At 43.6% G+C, this 16,889-nt stretch overlaps 1 protein-coding gene across 4 annotated transcripts in view; it reads left to right on the top strand.

Moving 5' to 3' along the window:
* The window catches only part of ERC1 (ELKS/RAB6-interacting/CAST family member 1), a 273,734-nt gene that overhangs the window by 205,481 nt on the left and 51,364 nt on the right, over positions 1-16,889 (top strand). For 3 of the 4 annotated variants that reach the window (XR_005719752.1, XR_005719751.1, XR_005719753.1), the window contains one exon: positions 4,490-4,630. Coding sequence is in view for 1 of the 4 variants with exons in the window: in XM_040233666.1 (XP_040089600.1) it covers positions 4,486-4,630 (145 nt within the window). In the remaining 3 variants the exon portion in view is untranslated. Of the gene's footprint in view, positions 1-4,485; positions 4,631-16,889 lie in introns of all 4 variants that reach the window. The other variant, XM_040233666.1, reaches the window with a different exon arrangement.

Here is a 16,889-nt window from a genome sequence, read left to right as displayed (position 1 = left end):
GGCCATTTGAAATACCCAGTTGGAAGAGGGAAAAATAAACCCTTCTAACGTGCCTTCATTCTTACTCCATTTCTGTCTTGCATTTATGTTATACCCACAGGCTTATCTTATCTTAAATTACTAATCACCGTCATTATTGGTTATTTCTCTCATTTACCAGTGAGAGAGGGCTCATGGGTCATCCTCAAAGGTTCAGGAATCACCGGAGGATTTTGAGCCTCACTTGTGTAGATTTTTGCCTTTTGCTTCTGAAATCTGCTGGAAGAGAGAGGGGACAGAGGAGGTGGTCTTACCATTTCTTGAAGCTGAGTTGCCACAGCTGAACTTGTTGAGACATCTTGATTCTGTTAGCGTTCACAGGTCAAAGGACAGGTTCAACTGTTCGGGTAGTTAAAGCCCCAGGGATGGAGTGACCAGACTAATGACTTAAAGTTGGATTTCTGTTACTGCCTCCTCATTATGCAGGTCAGGTGGCCTGTTGGTCATGCAGTGGGGGGTCACTAATCACCTTGAAGGATTTCGTGTGCACATTTTTCAGTTTTTGTTTTTAACTGAGGAAAAGCCGCTAACAGAACGAGGGGGGTCCTTCGGGTGGAAGAGCGCTTTGGTTCCTCTCTCCTTTCTCTGGGCTTGTGGCCTGTGTATGTTCCCTTTCCTGTTTTGTGTGTAACTCCTGCGGCTTACGGGGCTGCAGTGGGAAGGTGTCTCTCTTCTGTAGCACCAGCAAGTGCTCTTTTCTGTAGAGAGCCTTCGGTTAGCAAGGCTGCTGAGGCCAATTATCCGTCCCCACCAAGGCTCATTTTCTCTGAAATAAACCTTAGTAGGAGTAGAATAGCTGACTTTCAGATCACAAGTCATTGACCCTGATTAGAAAGGACCCGTTTCAGTTACTTTTTTCGTCTTCATACTTTTCTGTACCTTTGCATTTTTCTCCAATGAATGGATGTGACTTTGTTGTCAGAAAGTAGCTTGTTTTTCAAAGAAGCAATTAAGAATAGATGGCTACTTCTAAAATAAAATTTTTTGCTGTTTGTCTTTTTTTTTTTTTCAGTCTAAATTCCATTCCTCTGAAATGCAGGGTATTCTTAAAATTTTAATTTAGACACGTGAATGCTCCCTGTAAAGCTTAGCTATGTAAGTTTACCTGCTGATTTTGTCTTTACTATCACTTGTACTGAGGGAACAAGAGTTTTTCTTATTCCCCAAAAGTTAGATGAATTACTGTTTATCAGCTTTACTTTTTGTGCCCATCCCTGAAATTATTTTCAAGAAGCTGTTCTCCCCTGTGGTGTCCATTGCAAATTTACCAAAATTTAGATAGACTGATACTATCTCTGTCCTCTTCCAAAAGCAAGAGAAAAACCCAAAAACTAATAAACCCACAAAAGATACTGACATTACCAAGTTAACATCATCATATGTACAATATGTGATCAAAACCTTTTATTTTCTTGACCATGAATTGCCCTTTTCAGGCACATACACATGTAAGAAATCAATATCAAGAGTGTACTTTTAAAATGGAATGGACAGTGGTCTATTAATCTGCTAGGGAATTTTTAGAGGGTGAGAGCGTTGGGTATTGGGAGAGAAAATTTGATTCTGTGCAGTTGATAGCATATTATCAATGAGCTATATAATCAGCACTCAATAAGAAGTAAATAGCATCAATGACATAAAATTTCTATTTGAGTCGTATAGAAAAAGGAAAAAGTCTACAAAACATGTATCTTATTAAGGAGGCACCATTCCAATAGCCCAGATGCCAGTGCCACATCCTTTATTTTAAAATTTAGAATCTGAGTTGTCATCTGTTACATTGCATTAGGAGAATGAGATATTTTACCCCAGAGATTAACTCTACCACATTAGCTGGCCAAGCATATCATTTATAAGAGTCAAGATGCTTCAGCAACATAGGCTGCTTATTAGTATTCCATATTGTCGTGCTGCTTTCCTTAAGCACAGAATGGAACTCAGATCCCGTGGCCTTTTGTCTGGCGTTCAGCAAGTGTTCTCATGACTTGGTCTAACTGGACAGAATAATTTCTCTTTCACTCATCTTCTGTTACTTGCCTGTTGCTAAATGTGTGATTCTGACTTGGATGCACAGAAACACAGCCCCCTTCTTGAAAAAGTGCATTTCTCATTCCAGCTTGTCAGTCTCCACACTCCCCGAAAGGGAACAGATGACAGCAATCAGCAGGAAACCGCAGAGCGAGACCATCTTGAACTCCTTCACCTTTAAGCTCATTTCACCACTTAACATATTTTTTTCAAGTGGTCAGTGGATATATTTAGACTGTCGTTATCCCTTTGGTGTCGACTAGAGCTTCATGGGATAAGCCATCTGCCATTTCTTAGAGTCACAGAAAGTGGGGACAGTGGAAAGTTATCCTGGAGTCAGTGAATCTTCCTTTCCAACAGCAAAGACTCATTAAACAAATCTTCATTTCCATGTTGTAAACTGACCTACATCTTCCATTTGTTAGCACCGCTTGTTCAGAGTTCCCCAGACTTCCCCATCCACATACGGAATATCCTTGTCAGAACATTCAAGAGAGCCTTCCAGTTTGTAGCTAAACTAAAACTCTTCCATATGACTGCTATTGAAGCCTAATTATCTTAACAAGAGACAGAAGCAAGGTTAAACTTGGGCAGTGCCTTCTCAGATTCAGCACTTCCTCGGGTCAAAAGCTCAGGCCACTTATATAGTTCTTGTAAATCAAAGCTGTCTTCTTCCAGATGACTTGTTTCATAAAAGATGAGCTCCAGAGGAATGCATTTGGACTATGAGACTAATTGTTCACCAGCTTCCTTCTGATTATTTTGTAAATTTCTTAGTTCAACATCCCACCCCCACCCTAAAATCCCACCTTCTTTTCCTTCTGGATATGAACCAAAAATAGTTGTTAGCTAAACCACATGGAATCAGTAGAGTTTAAATCGTTGTTTCAAAGTGTGCAGATCATTGCCAAATAAAGCCCAACTGTTGTTGTTCAATCATTAAGTCATATCTGACTTTGTGACCCCATGGACTGCAGCATACCAGACTTCCCTGTCTTTCACTATTTCCCAGAGTTTGCTCAAACTCATGTCCATTGAGTCGATGATGTCATCCAACCATCTCATCCTCTGTCATCCCCTTCTCCTCCTGCCCTCAATCTTTCTCAGCATATGGTCTTTTTCAGTGAGTTGGCTCTTTGCATCAAGTGACCAAAGTATTGGCACTTCAGCATCAGTCCTTCCAATGAATGTTCAGGGTTGATTTCCTTTAGGGTTGACTGGTTTGATCTCCTTGCTGTCCAAGGGACTCCCAAAGGTCTTCTCCAGTACCACAGCACAAAAGCATCAATTCTTTGGTGCTTAGCCTTCCTTATGGTCCAACTCTCACATCCATGCTTGACTGCTATAAAAACTATAGTTTTGACTAGACAGACTTTTGTCGGCAAAGTGATGTCTTTGCTCTTTAATATGCTGTCTAGATTTGTCATAGCTTTCCTTCCAAGGAGCAAGCATCTTCTAATTTCATGGCTGCAGTCACCATCTACAGTGATTTTTGGAGCCCAAGAACATAAAATCTGTCACTGTTTCTATTGTTTCCCCGTCTATATGCCATGAAGTGATGGGACCAGATGCCATAATCTTCAGTTTTTGAATATTGAGTTTTTAAGCCAGCTTTTTCACTCTCCTCTTTCACCTTCATCAAGAGACTCTTCAGTTCCTCTTTGCTTTCTTTCATAAGGGTCGTATCATCTGCATATCAGAGGTTGTTGGTATTTTTCCCAGCAGTCTTGATTCCAGCTTTTGATTCATCCAGCCCAGCATTTCACATGATGTACTCTGCACAGAAGCTCAATAAACAGGGTAACAGTATACAGCCTTGATGTACTCATTTCCCAGTTTTGAAATTGGGAAATGGCAAACCACTTCAGTGTTCTCGCCTTGAGAACGCCATGAACAGTGTGAAAAATACAGCCCTGACTGGAAACTTCCTTGTATTGATGAGATAAAGAGATCCATAGATGCCACAGGAACCGTTGGCTGGTTTCCTAAATCCTGTTTACTAATATTTGCTGTTTGTTATACATTCTGTACATAAAAATGTGTTCAGTTTTAGTGGTACCTGGTTTCTCTGGAAGCCACAGAATACTTATCAAAAGGATGAGTCAAATCAGTAAAACATGTAAATGACAGGATAGTTCTTATCTAAAAAAAAAAAAAGTCATTAACTTTGTTTACTTTTCCAAGTTTAACTACAGCTGGATCTAAGGAACTCTGTATTCAGATGTCAGTGTAACAAAAAACATTTAGAGTCGAGAGGACCTGAATGGGATTCCTGCCTGGACCCCAAGTTCAGGTGTGAATTTGGGCCGCTGTGTACTCTGAGACCTAGCTTCGACCCCCATCAATGGGGTGATGGTGGCAGTAACCTGAGAGGATAGCTGTGAGGGCTGAAGTCTGGGCGTGTGCTCTCTCGTGCAGACAGGAAGCCCTTCTGGCCGCCATCAGTGAAAAAGATGCCAACATAGCTCTCCTGGAACTGTCGTCCTCGAAGAAGAAGACGCAGGAGGAAGTGGCCGCCCTGAAGCGGGAGAAGGATCGGCTGGTACAGCAGCTGAAGCAGCAGGTATGACTGATGGGGGGCAGGGGGTGGGGGCCGCCCACATCCTTGCCAGCTGTGTACGCAGGTCAGACGTCTGACCCACGTCCAGTTCGTCTTCCCCAGCAGAGACCTCAGCCTTTCAAGCCTCTGGCTCTGTCCAGGAAGCACAGAGCCTTCTTGGAAAGAGGACTGGTTGAGGAGGTGTCACACATCTTTGGAGAATATTAACTTTCGCAGTGGCTGGGGGAAATTAGTGCAGTTCTGCCCAGTTGAATTGAAAAAGGTGTTTTGGGTTGTTGGCGGTTTTTGTTTATTTCTGCACGTCTTTCTGGGCCAGGCCCAGGGCTCCACAGCACTGACCGCTGTGTGGCCTTGGCGAGCGCTGTGGGGTATTTTCAGGGGCTGTCAGAGTCCTGAGAGGTGGCTCCAGGTCCAGAGACCACGTGTCAGGGCAGGCGGCAGTGGAGTGGTGTGCTCATACTGTCGACTGGTGAGGTTTGTTTTTTACATCCCATCAGACACCCTCTGTAGAAGGTACTAAGTATATTTTCAGTTAACTGACTTCCTGTTCTTCAGGGTTGGGTAAGCTCTGTCAGTGAGAGAAACGTTTTGCCCTTTTTTCTTCCACCCAAAACCTTCCCCAGATTTAATGGTGAGTACTTGTGTGAGCCCCTTCATTTGTGAAAATAAAAGCTAGAAATCTCCTCTTTGATGATGGTTGCACAACAATATAAATACACTTAACAGATATAACTATAAACAGGGTTAAAATGATAAATTTTATGTATACTTCACCACAGCTTTAAAAGGGGGGGAAATGTTTTCCCCTTTGAAAGTGAGGAGAGAGCTGACTGCTGAAATCTGAGTCCTCTTTATCTGCACGGCGCCTGCCTTAGTGGACAGTCCTGTGCCGCTCACAGGGCCCACTCCCACCTCCTCACGTCCTCCCCCACTGCTCCGTCACTCTCCCTGTGCACTTTGGCTGACGCGATTGCTCTTCTGCCCCAAGTGATCAGAGTAGAAAAGAGCTTTTCAAGTTAAGGAATTTCTTCTTTTCTACTTCTAGAGGATCCGTCATCAGTTGATAGCATAATATTTAACGTTTGAATTAGCAGAAATCAGTATTTACACAATAAGGAAATTTTCTCTGTTTGTAGACATTAAAATTGCTTATAAATAGACTTTATTTGTGTGACTGATTTTGCTGAGAAAAAAACACCAGAAGATGTCCCCTTCTACAAGATGGAAGGGTAACCAGCAAAAACAACCCAGTGCTCATGAACAAAAATTTGCAGCTTATGTAGGTAATACCTGTGGCTCAGCTGATAAAGAATCCGCCTGCAGCGCGGGAGATCTGGGTTCAATTCCTGGGTTGGAAAGATCCCCTGGAGAAGGGAAAGGCTACCCACTCCAGTATTCTGGTCTGGAGAATTCCATGGACTGTATAGTCCAGTTGGACATGACTGAGCAACTTTCACGTTTATGTAGGCAATACCCACTTAAGCACTGGGACCCCTGAACCATCATCCCTTTAAGAGACGGAGTCACTGTGAACTTCCACCCTCTTCTGGGTGCTGGTGACGCAGGGTCAGGAAAGCTTCCCCTTTGTGGAATGTTCACCTATTTCATTCAGCATTTCTAAGAATTCTGCCACATAAGCATTTTCAGATCACCTAGTTTAACCAAAAAAAAAAAAACGACTTCTTTCATAGTACACGAGAAAACTAAGCAAAGAAAATATCACTTTGTCACTCAGTCCCACATTGCTCATTCTGTCTCATTTTAAGAGCCATGATTAATTCTAATTGGTCCTTATGTCATATTTTCTGAACAAATGATCAGTTTCTGTTAGACTCAGTAGAAGAATTTCAAATGAATGAGGCTGCTCAGCTGACTGAGGAGTCTGAGGGGTGGTAGATAACACACCTGTACTTCTGCAGTGGCTGCAGAAAATTCAAGTGAGCTGCCCTGTATCTGTATGTCTATATGTGATTCACCCCCGTCCCCATTCATCAGGGGACAGCTAGTGGAGATCAGTTAGTGTCTCCCGAGAGAACCAAGATCTCCAGAGGAGCAGTGCATCCCGCACAGCTGCGTGGTAAGCTGCGGTGTCCTGGTGTGTGTCCTGCAGAAAGGTGTCTTCCCCCAGGGGAAGCGAGCTGATGCCCAACCTTGCTTGGGTCTCTGGCTTTCTGGTTTGCTGTCCCAGGCCAAACATCACCTTCTGTCCCTGCAGTCTTTTCACAGTGGTTTTCACTCTACTTCCTTGCATCCCTCCCCGCCGGCTGCCCACAGGGCCCTTTCAGAAGTTTGAGACCCTGTCCTCTTCAGTCGGCTATTTCCGTAAGCATCCTTTCTAGTTTTCTGTTATGTTGTGTGTGTTTTACTTGTTGAGCATTACAAGGCCGCTTAATTTCCCTGATCTCTTAAGTTCTCAATGGAAAGGGGGTACTTTAGTGTTGCCCCAAGTATTTCCAATAGGTCCAGCATGGAAAAGCATCTGAATTCAGTGAGTCATGCATTAAGTAACCGTCCGTTACCAAGTTATGCCCACCACCTGGTTACCAGGTGACCCGTCCCAGAGAGCTGCTGTGACACGTGGGCCAGCTTCACAGTGCTCCCCCAACTTGTGGCTTCATCGGGCAAAACTGAGGGCCCTGACAGCCGCCATGCAGGCCCAGGATACCGGCCCAGGCTGGCCGTTCTCACTCGGGACCCCTGTGAGCGTGGAGTCCAGCTCTTCGCCAGGCCTGCACTTAACCTGGCTCATGGCTGGGGCCACAGGGCTCCCTCCCAGAGTTACTCCCAGGGCCCTGGGCTCTGCTTCCATTTGGGCTCCTCTGTGGGGTGGCTCAGTATGTGGGGCTGGCTCCCTCTTAGGCAAGCGATCCAGGGAGGGGAGAGAGCAGCTAGGACGTTAGAACCCCCTCAGTGGGGCCACCGCCACTCGCCTCATCCTAGTGGCCACTTCCACCTGCCCTACAGCGTCAGGGCCATTGTGGGCTGGCCGCCTGAGCAGTGACTGAGCAGCAGATAGCCGTGTCCTCCTGCGTGAGACACTGCTCAGCCCTGGACAGGGGCACACGTGACAGGGGCCATGGCTCGGAAACACCGAGACCTGGAGAAACACGTGCTGCGTGATTCCAGGTGTCTGCTCAGCTCTAGGGAAGACCGCAGCAACCTCAGAAAGCAGATGAGCCGTCACGGCAGAGCCTGCTGGTCTCCTGCCGCCTCCGCCCCAAGAGGGCCTGTGGGGCGGACAGGTGTGTCCTCGCCAGGCTGTCTCCCTCTTCCTCGGTGTTCAGGACCTTGCTTCTCGTCAGATCAGCAGGTCTGATACCTGCGTCTGTGCTCGTCCCCCTTCCCTCACTCACCCCCCATCCTCAGGACCAAAGACGCCAGGACTTAGGGCTGAACTCTCTGTGCACAGGGCCCTCGTGCGTGACTGTTCCTCGTGACATCAAGATTCCTTCTGCCACACTCAACATCACTCACACACCAGTCTCAGGTCAGAGGAGGTGTGTGCCCAGGGCAGACCTAGCGGACAGTAGTGCCCCTGAGTGGGCTCTGTCTGGGACGCGACCTACTGAGCGCTCCATTGTCCCCAGTGTTGGGCCCTGGCAACCAGCTCTGGAGCAGCTGGGAAAGCCCATTCATCTGAGTGTTAAACTAGCTTAAAAGGGACATCTAGCGACTTCTCTGCAGTCCAGTGGTTTAGAATCCCCCTTCCAGTGCAGAGGACACAAGTTCCACCCCTGGTTCGGGAACTAAGATCCCACATGCCCTGGGGCAGCTATGCCTGAGCACTGCAACTAAGACCCAATGCAATTAATAAATAATTTTTTTTTAAAAGGTGACCTCTACGGACAAAACTGGAGCCTATTATACAGAGTGAAGTAAGTCAGAAACACCAATATGGTATATTAATGCCATATATATGGAATTTAGAAAGATGGTAACCACAACCCTATACACAAGACAGCAAGAGACACAGATGTAAAGAACAAGCTTTTGGACTCTGTGGGATAAGGGGAGAGTGGGATGATTTGAGAGAATAGCTTTGAAACATGTATATTACCATATGTGAAATAGATGACCAGTGTGAGTTCGATGCGTGAAGCAGGGCACTCAAAGTCGGTGCTCTGGGACAGCCCAGAGGGATGGGATGGGGAGGGCGGTGGGAGGGAGATTCAGGATGGGGGGACACACGTGCACGTGTGGGTGATTCATGTCAATATATGGCGAAAACCACCACAATATTATAAGGAAATTATCATCTGATTAAAATTAATTATTTTTTAAGTGACCTCTAATGTTGAAGGGAGAACAATAAAATGATTTTTCTTTCTATGACAAGAACAGAAACAGTTAAAGCCACAATGTCAGTGGACAAAGAAAGAAAGAAAGTAGCGAGTGCAGAGGTGGCTCGAGTGCTGTAGCAGCCGCTCTGGACACACGTCCCTTTTGCCCAGCACCGCCCCCTGATGACGAGGCCAGCCTTGGGACCATCCGTGTGTCCACTCCCCACATGTCGCCGAAGTCAGGTGCTTGGCTAGGGCGGTCATTCCTCGGAGGACACGGTGGCCGGAGGAGCCTCCTCTGTGTGTGGCCCTGGCCTGCCAGCTCCGTCCTGTACCTGCTGTGTCCACGAGCCACGCTCCCAGCTGTCCTGTGTGCCCTTATCCCCTCTGTGGCGAGTGAAACCTGTCTGGTTAGGATATACTGCATCCAGAAGTTGACAGAATAGACAATTACTGGTCAATCCATGCTTCATGACTCAACTGCCTGTAGTGACTTGGTCAGATAAAACGTGCTCATCTCGTTTTAATTATCCTGCCTCCGTTCAGTCCTAGATTCTTACATATTAAGTCTTCAGTATACATACTTCTTCCCCTAAACCACCACAAACATTAGGATCAGCTCCACGTTTCCTGCCAACAGCATCCAGATTTATTTGAAAGGAACTGGATGCAAAGCGTTTTCCGTTCCCCGTCCTCCCCGCTGGAATGGCCTCCTACTTCCTCAGCTTAATCTCTGCTTTAATCTTCACTTCAAGACTCATCTTTGTAGTTTGGAATTTCCTAGCCATGGAATCAGTTCCTTACCTTTCGGAAAGCCAGCCTTTGCTTATTTTCACTCACACATTTGTCCCCTCTTGGGCAAAAGCTGTCCCGGGAGGCAGGCACTTTGTTTCATTTTTTATTGGAGTACATTTGCTCTACAGCGCTGTGTTAGTTTCTGCTGTACAGCAAAGTGGATCAGCTATGTGTATCCACGTATCTCCTCTTTTTTGTATTTCCTTCCCATTCATGTCACCAAGGAGCAGAGTGGAGTTCCCTGTGCTGTATAATAGGTTCTCGTTACTGGTTATCTGTTTTATGTATAATAGTGTATTTGTATCAATCCGAATCTCCAAATTCATCCCCCACACACACCCCACCGCCTCTCTTGGTACCCCTACATTTGTTCTCTACATCTGTGTCTGTGTTTCTGCTTTTCAAATAAGATCATCTACCTCCAACTCGTGACCGTGCAAGACATGAGCCCCCTGTCTTGCATACACAAGCACCCATTCCCCCCACACCGAGAATCCACGTATGTGAAGCTCTTTTGTAACACACAGCATCATATTAGTTTTCAGGGTGCTACATAATTGTATCTGTGTTTGTATGGTGGTTGGTGTACATCTATCACCACTTTTTTTTTTCTTGTGATGAAAACTTTTAAGATCTTGACTCAGCAGCTTTCAAATACGCAGTGCAGCGTTGTTACCGTTATCACCATGCTCAGCATCACAGCCCCAGGATTTAATAACTGGAAGTCTCTACTCTTTGACCCCCTTCATTTATAAACCTCTTGATATCTAAGTGTTGGACACAAGTTTATTCTTTTGGTTTTCTTAACGAATCAAGTCACAAGCTTTCTCACTTAGCCTCTCCGGGTCTTCTCTTCCTCATCTGTAATGTTGGATGGATAGATAAAATTGATTTTGAGGTCTAGAGTCTATATTTTCCAATTTTTGACAAGTCAGTGTATTTACCTGTAGCTGTATTATCTGCTGATGTTAGGGACAGTTTTAAAAGAAGCAGTTGTAAAGCATAAGGAAACACATATGTAAGGATTGTTTAAAACTGTCTATAGACATTTGCACATCTTATGAAAGTAGTAAATATTTCATTTTAAAGTTTGAAAAAAAATCCTGGTTACTCACTACCCCCCTGAAACCTTTTTCGTATCCTACAAAGAAATGGATCCCATTTTGATGAGTTCTGCTTGCCTGGAGTTCAGTGGAATCCAGAGGCTGGGAGACACAGGGAAATCTGAATTCCTCCCAGGCTCCTTCCTTCCATCTGTTCTGTCTCTTTTGTCATCAGTTCCAGATGTAGGCAGACTCTTCACAGAATTTGATAAGACCCTCTCTTCCCCTCGTTTCGAGCATCACATCTTGCTTGCCATTCCTATTGTCAGACTGCCGCCTTCTGTGATGCCGCGGGGAATTTATAAATCTTTCTGATCCCTCCTGAATCATCTCAATGCAAATAAATCAGCCTCGATTTCCTGCCCCTCTGCACGTGCCCCTCCCATTCCTGCCCCCTTGCTGTCTGTCAGGTGGCATGATTTATAGCTGCTTCCTGAGCCCCTTGACCTTGGTCTGAGGATCTCATTAAGCGTGAGTAAGAAGACAGGTTCAGGGTGATTCACCTTTCTCCCACTCAGCTTCTCTTGGTAGGAATCAGATCAGTATGCTCCACAGAATCTGTTCCTGCTGCCTCTTTTGGTCTCTTTGAAAGAATGTGAATACTTATTAAAAGCGAATATGGAATTAAGTGATAGTTGTAGTCAAGGAAACAAGAGGAGGGATGGTGGATAAACTGCAGCGTAACTGTCACAGAGTACCCTTCCCGTGGACAGCCCGCACGGCCAAGTTAAACTATCGTACTACTGTCTGGCTTTCTTGAAAAAGCATTCACAGATACGAATATCCAAATTTTGAGTTAAAGCTTGCTTTGAGTGCTTCACACAAATTAAGTCATATAATTACAGAGAAACCACCCGGTGATGTACAGTTATCCTTTTTGTACAGAGGAGATGCTGAGAGAGTGAGAAATTTGCCCAGAGTCACATGCTAGTGAGCAACGGAGCTAGGATTCAGAGCAGACCATGTCATTCCGCTGCCAGCATTGATGATTGCTACACCAAAATGTGTTGCCATCATCACAGGCTTTCCGTTAGAGATTTCAGTATCCTTTGTGTGTATTAGTTGCTCAGTCATGTCCGACTCTTTGCGACCCTATGAACTGTAGCCCACCAGGCTCCTCTGTCAATGGAATTCTTCAGGCAAGTATACTGGAATGGGTTGCCATTTCCTTCTCCGGGGAATCTTCTTGACTCAGGGATCAAACCCAAGTCTCCTGCATTGCAGGCAGATTTATTTACATCTGAGCCACTCAGTAGCATTTAGCTATATCATTAATAACCCAGTAATTCTGTCTCCTGATAAATAGCACTTTCATAAATTCTTTCCTAAGTTACAGTGAAAAATTTGCATACAGGACTGTGCTCAATCTGAAAAATTCAGAATCTCAATAGGCCAAAATCTCTTCCCCACCTTATATCAAAAGATATGTTCTCATTTCAACAATTATTTTAGAAATTGTTGACTGAATGAGAGAGAAGTCTAATTGAGAACTCAGTATCTGAAATCAGACAGACTGATTCTTAAGCAGCCAAATTTGAAAAGCTATGTGCTTAAAACTCTAAATTACCATCACAAATAACTCTGGTAATAAAATACTGTTACTATCATATCATATATGTACATGGGCAGAGAAATGGAATGGGTGTGTCAAGAAAATGCTGTGTGAAAAAGTGGAAGTAGCAACAAAGAGAGAAAATCTAAAGAGAAACCAAAAAAGAAATTCTGGAGCTGAAAAGTACACTAGCCAAAATGAAAAATTCACTTAGAGGGGTTCAGAGCAAATTTGAGCAGGCGGAAGAATCTGTGCACTTGAGGATAAGATAATGGGAATTATCAGGGCTGAGGAATGGAAAGAAAAATGACTTGAGAAAAGTGAACAGAGCCTGGAGACCCCTGGGGCAGCAGCATGTGGGCCGGCATGCACCTCGTGGGAAGGAGGAGAGGGCGGGAAGGGGCAGGGAGAATATCTGAAGACATAATGGTGAAAACGTCCCATATTTGCTGAAAGCAAATTCCAAGTTAGGTGAATTCAGAATGAGGCACTTTATAGTCAGACTTTCAGAAGATGAGGAGAGAAATCATCACATACAAGGGATCCTCAGTAGGTTTTCAGCAGATTTCTCATCAGAATCTTTAAAAGCCAGAAGACGAAGACTTCTTTGGGGAGGCTGATATATTCAAAGAGCTAAAAAAAACCAAGAATCCTATCTCCAGTAGAACTATCCTTGAAAAATGAGGGAGAAATTAAGACATTGTGAGTTAGGCAAAAGCTGCAGGAGATCATGACCATTAGATCTGCCCAACAGGAAATGCTGACAGGCGTCCTGCAAGGTGAGATGAAAAGACACCAGACAGTAGTCTGAAACTGGCATGGAGAAATAAAGACCTCAACAGAGGTAAATACTTGGGCAATTATAAAAGCTAGTATTGTAACAGGGTTTTGTAACTGTAGGTTTTGTTTTCTACAGGATTTAAGAAAGTGAAACCTACACGCACATTACGGCAGTCCAGGGGTGACTTCGGTCCTCGGGTGGAGTGTGACTACCACCAAAATAGAGCTACAGTTTGGGGTGATTAGATGAACCTGGTTGCAGACACGGGTACCCATAGTGATGTGGCTGCAGAGATGTGAACTGGATAGGCTGTTCTGACCCAGAATGTCCTGGAAGCTGCAGCTAAGAGTTGGGTCACCTTCAGACACATGCAGGCCCCATCTCCTAGTCCCCACACCCCCGCCCCTGCCCGAGTACCCAGTCTGTTCCGGGACTGGGAAGAGATGGACCAGGGCTTGCTGGTGGAAGAGAGGTGCTCCATGGCAGGCCTTCTGGGGCAGCTTCCAACTTCTGACCCCTCACAGCCCAGCTGTGGTCACTAATCAGCTGCTCCCAAATGCCTCCGTCTGTTGGGAACAAGAAGGTTTTCCAGCCCCCCGTGCCTTTAACCACAGTTGTCTTTGCTCATTCAGTTCGAGAACCAGCTCGTTGCTGGTTCTTACTTGTATGTGTACTTTTTTTATTGACTCCTAGATGTTTGGAGTTTCACGCTGTGTGACTCTGGATGCTGTGTAAACCTCCTCTTCACGTTTACTCTGTCCCCCAGCCCCTTATTGATCTGTTTCAGAAAATGATGCCTCTAGTAGCAGGTGCGTTGTGCTCTTTTTATTCATTCACTAAGTCGTGTCTGACTCTTTGCAACCCCATGGGCTGCAGCACATCAGTCTTCCCTGTCCTTCACCATCTCCCAGAGTTTGCCCAGACTCATGTCCATTGAGTCAGTGATCCATCCAACCATCTCATCCTCTGTTTCCCCCTTCTCCTCCTGCCCTCAGTCTTTCCCAGCATCAGGGTCTTTTCCAATGGGTCAGCTCTTCTCATCAGGTGGCCAAAGTGTCGAAGCTTGAGCATCAGTCCTTCCAGTGAATTTTCAATGAGTTTTCCTTTAGCATTGACTGGTTTGCTGTCCAGTTTCACTAATTTATTCAGCCACTAATTCCTTTTAAATGATCCTTAATGAGAATTCATTCCTTATTAGAATCAATCTATGCCCGATACTTGTTGTTTATTTCTAGAAATCAAAGTTTTTTTTCAAATACTTAAGTTTATTGAAATGATCAGTGAAGTATTTCTACAGCTTTAAGTATAGGAGATCAATTTAAGATACTTTTTTAAATTAAGATTTTTTTTTTTTAAGAAAGACCTGATTTTAATAAATGTCAGGGTTATTTTCCTTTACACAAAAGACTAAAAAGCTGTTTAGCTCAATTTCACACACACACACACAAAAGTAAGTTTGGAGACTAGAAAAGATACCTAGAATGAGTTGGTCAGTGTTTGTTGATTCCAACAACTTAACCACATATAAAAGTTTGTGAGAGCACACAGGTACAGAGAAATCCTTTTGTGGTGAGGTCTCAGAACAGGAAGACGAGCTGGAGCTGAGGCTCTGGCCCTATGTCAGTTGCTGTCAGTGTGGGTGGTTTCCATTAAGAACCCGAATGTGTTCGCATCCCCAGGTTTGTTTGAAGGTTAGTGTACTTGCACGTGAGTGTACGATTTATAGTTAACTCTGAGTCAGATCCATTCGTTCCTTTTCCACACATGGACCATGGTTTTGTAAAAAGAAAGCGTAAAATTCCCTCAGAACTTACCGCTTCAAGAATTTTGATCCTTCTTATCTAAAATGCATCTTTTCTCTTATGTGTGTATGTGTGTTTAAAGTGCTTAGAATTTTTGAACATTACCCTGTTGCCTGCTTGGCTGTTTCTCAGACAGGGAAATGTTTTTTTGTTTGTTTGTTTGTTTTTAATGAAAATCATTAAATAAATGTGTTTACTAAAGGAAAGGGTGTCTTGTTGGAAGGGAGAATACTGAACTTTTGCGCTTTGCAGCACAAAATTGTTGGGTTAAGATGCATTGTAATTGATACCTGTGGTTTGTGCCACCATTCTTGAGAAAATGATTTTTTTAAGATTCTGTTTGACACCATCTAAGATTTTTTTTAATGGAGGGGATCTGTCTTTTCTGTTACATGTGAAGGAATATAGTGTCACTTCTCTTTTTTTGTGGCCCCCATATCTAAAATTTTAACTGTGTGTGCTTAGCCACCCAGATGGCCTGATCCATAGACGTAACTCTGTGGTAAATGCTCTCGGACCCTGGGCTTTGTTCACTGGTCTCTAGAATAACAGAAAACACCTGCCTACATTATCTTCTTTACTTAGATGTGATGGCGAGTCTCACTGTATCTGGCTAGCATTCCCTTAAATATTTTGCAAAATGTGGGGCTTCTGTTTCTTTAAGGACACAGACAGCTGAAAGAAATGATGCTGGTAACCTTAAAACTCAAATAGGGTTGCTTCAGGTTTATTGCAAAGATGAGAAGTGTGTGCTAGAAAGTGAGGCAGTGATCAGGAATAAAGTTTCAATCGCACTTTGTTTTAAACCAGTCTCATTTCAGACACTGGTTTGGGTCAGTTTAGCAAGTTGGCCTACAAGCTATTTCATTCCTGGAACTCTGTGGCTTTGTGGATCTGGCTCTGAGTTTTTACCTTGGTGTACTACAGTTCCACACCACGGCCCTGCCAGAAAGAGGACAGTGCTCAAAACTTAGAAATTCTTACAAAGTATCTTTTAATTTTTAAACGCTGGATATATCTTTATCTTCATGTTAATATTCATTGAAAAAGAAAAAGTATAGGCTGCTGTCCCTCCAGAGTTCACAGTTAAAGTCTGCATGGCATATAGGAAAGAGTTAGACATACCTAATAAGCAGGACTATGTATTAAGATTAATAAATAAATACTTTCTTGTGGCTAAGGAGAAAGGAATATATGATTGTCTATTGGGGAAGCAAGGAGACCCACACAAACCTTTCTGAGAACTAAGGAATGATTATATTATAATAAGATGAAAAGACCTAGGCTCCTTTATTTTTTTATTTTTTAAAAAGGGCAAGTAGAAAGTTTGCTGTGTTTGTTTGCTTTCTACCGAGAGTAGGGGAAAAAGTAGGGTTTGGGTAGGAAACACAGAATATGTTGAAAGAACAGACATCCTATGAACCTAAAGCCATAAATGGTGACATATCCAAGAATACCCTTGAGATGAGAGAGGAAGATTACATGAATCCTTAAGAAAAAAAATCCCCTGAATACCAAAACAAATACCCGAATATCCATAATCAAAAGTTCTCCTTTTTCTTACATAAATCAATTTGTATACGAGGAAATCAAAGGAAAAAACTTCGTGAAGCTAGGAAAACCAGAGTGTCTGGATTCTGGGGTTCTTTTTGAAGTTATTGTAAGTAGCAGCAGTTATGTTTTTATTTGAGATAAAACTTTGCTGGTTAGTTAAGATGTCCATTTTCTTTTGGCTGAGACAACTCATTGTGGTAATAATGCTGGATTTTTCATGGTTTTGAGAAATTCCGTTTGGTAAGCGTGTCTATTTTTAATTAATACAAATGGGAAAACAGCATTATTTAATAAAGATAATTTCATAGAAAAAGCTTTCAAAATATAAAACTCATTGCTGAAACAATAATAAAATACAATCCCAAATGCACCAACCTTAGAAAATAGATTCTTGA

The sequence above is a fragment of the Oryx dammah genome, unplaced genomic scaffold, assembly GCF_014754425.2.
Source record: "Oryx dammah isolate SB20612 unplaced genomic scaffold, SCBI_Odam_1.1 HiC_scaffold_29, whole genome shotgun sequence".
In the NCBI taxonomy this organism is placed as follows: Eukaryota; Metazoa; Chordata; class Mammalia; order Artiodactyla; family Bovidae; genus Oryx; species Oryx dammah.
This window is presented reverse-complemented; position numbering and strand designations above follow the sequence as displayed.